Below are 6,000 nucleotides of genomic sequence, written 5' to 3' on the forward strand. Positions count from 1 at the left end.
AAATCCTATTGATACCATTGGCATCAAAGAGAAAATGTTACACTTCAGTAACGCCATTCTTAATGTCTTCCCATCAGTACCACCTCTAAAGGGAAAGAGCCATTCTGTCAAATTTTTTGAAGACCAAAGTAAGTTGGCAGAAGTTCTCATCTCTGATGGTAAATGTCCAGGCCTGAGCATAGAGCTTATCTTGACACGTACTCTAGAGCTTCTAACATCAGTGTTACATTCTTGATTTAGATCCCATGACTTTTGCTGAAAACATTCATCCACGTGAGCAAAGTTAGACAAAAGAAGTTAACACCAGCTCTTTTTTATTAAGTAATTCTGTGACTACAGACATAATCCAATAGAATTCATATAATATCTGAATTTCCTCTCTCCTTTTTTGGTGTCCATGAGACACAGATGACTTTAGCACTGTACATAAAGCAGCACCAAGTTTAAAAGAACATCAGGGTTATATCTACACCTCTACTTATGGGCATATTTGAATCGGTTTAGCATCTGAGAAATGATCACTTCAGTTACAGCAATGCTAAAAGATATTCAATCTGATCTTCCTGTCCCAGCATTTAGAGACAGCAGTGCAGCTTACCAAATTGTACACTGGATTTTGGAATACACGGAACTAATAAATCTTCTGCTCAAGCAACTACACTTACTTTAAATAGGCTGTTTATTCACTCATTTCCCACTTTTCCTCCTTTACCACGTTTTGCATCTGAGGATGTGGTGGAAACTGGAGCGTACAGAGTGCCCCACTGCTATAGCCTTTTCCTTTGGGAGTCAGGAAGAGCAGGTGGAGATGGGAACAAAGACCCAAAAGGCCCTGGTACAACATTTCCAATGTTATTTTCGTATCTGGCATGTTTGGTAAGGGAGGATGAGAGGATGCGTTGTTAGTTTTCCCTACACCATGTAACAGAACTTGCTTACATTGTCTATATTTGGTATGTATTTTAAAAATACCTATTTATTCCAGTATGCACAAATGAAACCTTGTACTCTTTGGTCTGTCATTGTTGGTGACTTAAGAAAATAGAAAAGTGTGCTCAAGTAATTAAGACCAGTGGACTTTAATGATCTCTTGTGCTTTTTACATTATCAAGAACAAGAGAATTTAGAATCTTCAGGAGAATTTAGGACAGCGTCTCGGTTTGGCTGGCTCATGCTTCGTCACTGGGGAGGAGAGATCTAGCGGGTTCTGCAGCAGGCTGTTTTTCATTTCATGATCAGTGTGACTTGGTAACTTGGTAAATCAACTGCACATGTAATTTTAGGTTGCATTCTTCACCACCTGGGGAGTTAAGTCCATCACATCTCTTGAGAAAGTCACCATCTCCAGCTTTAACTGTAAACTGCAGCAATGTGAGTATATCACTGTCTGTAAAAAAAACTGAGAGGTTACTATCAGATAGCTCAAAGCCCATGTTTAAGCCAATTACTCTGGCTTGTGTTTTTGTGAGAGAACGTGTAAGGTATTGCCAGCTTCTTGGCAGCTATGAACATTTGTTTTGTAAGATGTGACAGCAGCAGAAATGCCAACTTTAGTTACTGGGACATCACTTCAAGCCTCAAGGGGCCATTCTCTGAAGCTAAGAGGACTGCAGTCACTGTTCAGTTACTGAGATCTTTGCTGAAACTATATGATGTGTTTAATTTGATGAATGTGATTCACGTGGTAAGGACTCTTCTGAACTTTGTGTTACCTTAAAACTTTTGCTAAGTGGTCATCAAAAAGTAAAAGTGTTTCTTACCTGCTTGAGTTCAGACTGACAACCTAAGTTAAACACCAGTTCTTGCTTTTTCTCCAAAGTTTTTTCTCTACTTTAACCTTTGTGTTCCTGAAGACCCCTCTAAAAATGCATGCTGCATGTTCCCAGCTTTCGAATGTTTAAGAATTTTACTTAGAAGGTACTTCAGTGGTCTTCTGAAAAAAGAGATAGAACGTACTGTTTTGTTAATCTGTTAGACTTACTGGCTAAATCTATGGAAGAAATATTTTTTTACCTAAGTGTATTGTGTATCATTTTTAGCATAGTGTGCACTGTATGAACAAACATCTACACTTCTTTGAATGTAAATTTCTTTCCATTTAAAGCCAGTCTATCCTTCCATTGCTATTTCAATGCATAACAATACTGTTCTGTTCGATGGATTGTTTTGGCTTTCTCTTTTTCTTATGATGCTCGGATTACCCCTTCCCTGCTTCAGGTCTGTCTTCCTAAGAGTTAGTTGACATACATGTACTGAACTCTTTCTGGCATGCAGCATCTCATCATAAGGATAACTTAGTTGTATTCATTGAAGATGTTCCTTTGTTCTGTTCTTTGGTATCCTATTTGTTTTAAAATGCTTTGCTAAAGCATTTCAGCTTCATTATAATTTCCTAGCAGACTATACACAAGACAGGCAACCCAGGAAATCTGTTCTGCTAAATTGTATACATGTCCTACATGAAACAAAATATTTTTTTGCTGGTATATTTGTACTTGGATGACTTCCACCATCCCTATGGTAACAAGATGCAAATTAATAATAGAAAATACTTGAGTTCATGATTCATATACAATATAGATGCGTATAACATATAGAAGATATGTGGGTTTTTATCTTTTAGCAAGAATGTGTCAATATTGACATAGATTGATGTCACTGGGAATTTATAGTTTACAGTACTACACATGGAAATTGTATACTAGTGCATCTTGTTGTGCTGGATTTGTTTACTGATTGTTCAGTTAAACACCCAGTAGGGCAGATGCCAAAACTGTGAAGTACCTTTGACAGACATGTAAGTATCACCTCTTATTTAAGCAAAGGCTGGGGCTGTGTGTACTCTAGTTTAAAAATAAATAAATAAATAAAGAGAAGATTTTTATATGCAATAGGTCTGCCTTGATGCATATCTTTTATTGACTCTTATTTAGTTCTTAATGCTTTGGCAGCTATTTACATTAATTTTAATAATAATATTTTAATGTTAATAATACGTTTCTACTGCTACGGTAATGTAATAATTATGGTTAAATTTAGAGTTTAATTCTACTACTTCTGTTCTCTCAGGTGCCGAATAAAGAGTTGATTCAGTTATGTCCTTCAGAAGCAGAAGTTCTGGAGACTTCAGAACAAAACCAAGGTGCTATTCCATTCCCCAGTAATGAGCCTCTCCTCGGTAAGATTTATTTCTCTTTGGCTGTAGGAGAAGGCATTTATAGTAATTCTGTGTTGTTTTAATGCATTAATATACAACCACATAGAAATTATAACATTTCAAGGGATTTGTCAGTGTCTGTCTTAAGATGAGGGGGCTCTTGATAGAAATGCCTTGTCTTGTCTTATAGCTCTCCTCCAGTTGAGCTATGACCTTCAAATAAGGATTTGAAGGAGCATTCATCCAAGATAGGCAAGGCAACATAGTAGCAAACACCTTTTTACATCAGTGGCACAGACTTCACATGCATGGATAACAGGTTTCAGTAGCTAGCCTTTGACTGTCTGCATGCAGCCATTATTTCTATTATTTCATTTATTAACATGTACTGCACGTTTGCCTCATCTTCAGAGAAAGATGCTGTTTAAAAGCAAATCTGTTGGGAGAGTTACCGTATTAGTCATGCTTTGTACTGCATACATAAATGTTTCAATAATTTTTAGGTGGTAATTCTCAGCTGGACTTTGCAATATGTGAAAATGATGACACTGCCATGACCGCTCTTATGAATTACTTGGAGGCCGATGGAGGACTTGGGGATCCAGCTGAACTCAGTGACATCCAATGGGCTCTCTAGTTTCGATTTTTGGAATGAGAAGGAATTTAAAATCCTTAATGCACAACAACCGAACATCCTCAGTACTGTATTTTTTTAATGGTTCATTTGAATTCCTATGTACTATCAATATATTTTTAAAGACTGAAGCCTTGTTCACAGAGAGACAGTTTCTGCTGCAACTATGGAAAAATGCAATATTTTTTTTCACGATGGGAACTTTGAACTTTTAATACTGAACTATCTGTAACTGGAATGCTTATATTTTTTCTAAGAAGCTTTAACCAAGAGGTACTGTACAATATACAGAAATATTTTTCTTAGTTTTAACACTTAAACTTTTATTTATTTTTTGCTTCAAATGGGACAACATTGATTATCTATGTCGCTTTCTCTAGAACCTAGTGTACTTAGAGTCTAAAAGTATTTATAGCTATTATATTTCATTGTAACTCTGATATGCACACGCTATAGTTTTAAAATCGGGTACTGTCATTCCTAAATGATGCAGGTTTTTGATTCCTTGCTCTTTTCAAAAGTGCAATTTTTGTAGTCAGAAGTGAAAATGAAGCATACGCTTCTGGGATCATGGATTATAATTAGATCACCATAGCAATCAGAAGAGAAGATTTTTGAGAACAATCATTATGGTCATTTCTCCAGTACACAAACGTGGTAAGGGTATGAAGAAAGAGAAACAAAGTCATAACTGTTATGTTGTATTATTTCTGATGTGTTATTAGAGGGACAGTGCGTAGAACCTAAGAAAAGTAACACTATACCTGTAATAAAGCATTTCGGTTTCATCGCAGATTATTTACTAACTAGAGAAGTTTGGATAGATTGTCTTAGTTCCTGAATGAGGGTAGCACTATTAGTGAAAGATGTTAAAATTCTGTAGTATCCTTTGTAGTATTTCTGTTTTGGGACATGAGGGTGATTTTTCTATTTCTAGAGTCTGTGACTTTTTAAAAGACATTGTGTAATGTAGTGCTATATGAAATGGTCTTCTTTTGAGACACAGCTTTTCTAAGACCTGTATCCCAGTTACAGCAGATTACTCAAGAACGTGGCATTTAATAGATTGCATTAAAACAATATAGCATAAATATATAAAATTGATTTTTTTATTTCTGACATTAAATGTATGGAAAAGTTTGTGTGTGAATTATGTATCATAAAAACATAGATCTTAAAATATTTTGTTTAAGTTCACATAATGAAAGGAAAGCACTGAAAGGCATTTGATATTTGTGCATCTTACTTTAACACAGATATGAGAACTTAACCGTAGGCACCACCATAAGCACTGTCACATTTGTTTGAAGTTGAAAGGTGGGAGGCAGCTAGCCCTTCCAGATCTTACAAAGGCAGAATGAAGTGTGAACAAACAGATGGCTTCTCTCTAAGCAGCCGCCAGATGTCATGCTTCTACTGTCGGGAGCCACCTTTCCATGAATGAATACACAGTTTGCCAGCACTGACTTGCTATGCTTTGACAGAGCAGCTTTATATCTTATAGATATGAATTCTTTCAGAAATGATGAATTTTTTGGTGACATCTTGTCCGTGTTTTCTAGAATGGTTTGTTCGGTTCATCTTCTTTTTTTTCTTTTTTATTGTCTGTAAATACTTTGCACTGACCCTGCATGCGATTTCCTGCATTCACAGTTTTTTGAAGACCTGGGGCCAAAATGACCTGTTCTTTAGCTTTATTGGAATAAATTCTTTTGTTCCTTCACAGAAAAACCATTTGGAGCTGTATCACGCAGGAAAGTGGGGAAAAAAGAGCAGCAACACGGGCATTTTCTAATAATTGTTAGACTTGCATTTGTACTAATTGTAAACTAAGAATTTCAAGTTTTTGCCATTGTGAAATGTGTTTTCTCTTTTTTATGATTTTTGACCGTTAAGGTAAAAATAAATTCTAGGTAAAACAAGAAGTACTGCGGCTGAGACAGAGAAATAAGTAAGTAAATGACTTACAGCTATACAGAGTCTCCTCAGCGTGGTTTCTTTCTTAACTGATTAGTTTGAAAATGGTGCAGATGTTGTTATTGAAGGAACATATTAATTCTTTCACAAGAGTTATATAATCTTCCAGAGTTAACCCACTATTTTGGAACCTGATTGCATTTCCCTAACAAATAAAAGCAAACAAAGCCAAGTAACTAGATCATTTGCAGTCAGTAATCAACATCGAGTGTCACAATTCATTTGTAGATTC

General features: G+C 35.9%; 1 protein-coding gene across 17 annotated transcripts in view; it reads left to right on the forward strand.

The window, feature by feature from the left end:
* Nucleotides 1-5,766, forward strand: part of ARNTL2 (aryl hydrocarbon receptor nuclear translocator-like 2) — a 36,831-nt gene extending 31,065 nt beyond the window's left edge. For 16 of the 17 annotated variants that reach the window (XM_046939178.1, XM_040697030.2, XM_015289859.4 and 13 more), the window contains 3 exons: nt 1,284-1,371; nt 3,070-3,178; nt 3,661-4,931. In XM_046939178.1, coding sequence (XP_046795134.1) covers nt 1,284-1,371; nt 3,070-3,178; nt 3,661-3,794 — 331 coding nt within the window. In that variant the 3' untranslated portion in view covers nt 3,795-4,931. Of the gene's footprint in view, nt 1-1,283; nt 1,372-3,069; nt 3,179-3,660 lie in introns of all 17 variants that reach the window. The other variant, NM_204133.2, reaches the window with a different exon arrangement.
* Nucleotides 5,767-6,000: the final 234 nt, after the last annotated feature.

This window comes from Gallus gallus, chromosome 1 (genome assembly GCF_016699485.2).
Source record: "Gallus gallus isolate bGalGal1 chromosome 1, bGalGal1.mat.broiler.GRCg7b, whole genome shotgun sequence".
NCBI lineage: Eukaryota > Metazoa > Chordata > Aves > Galliformes > Phasianidae > Gallus > Gallus gallus.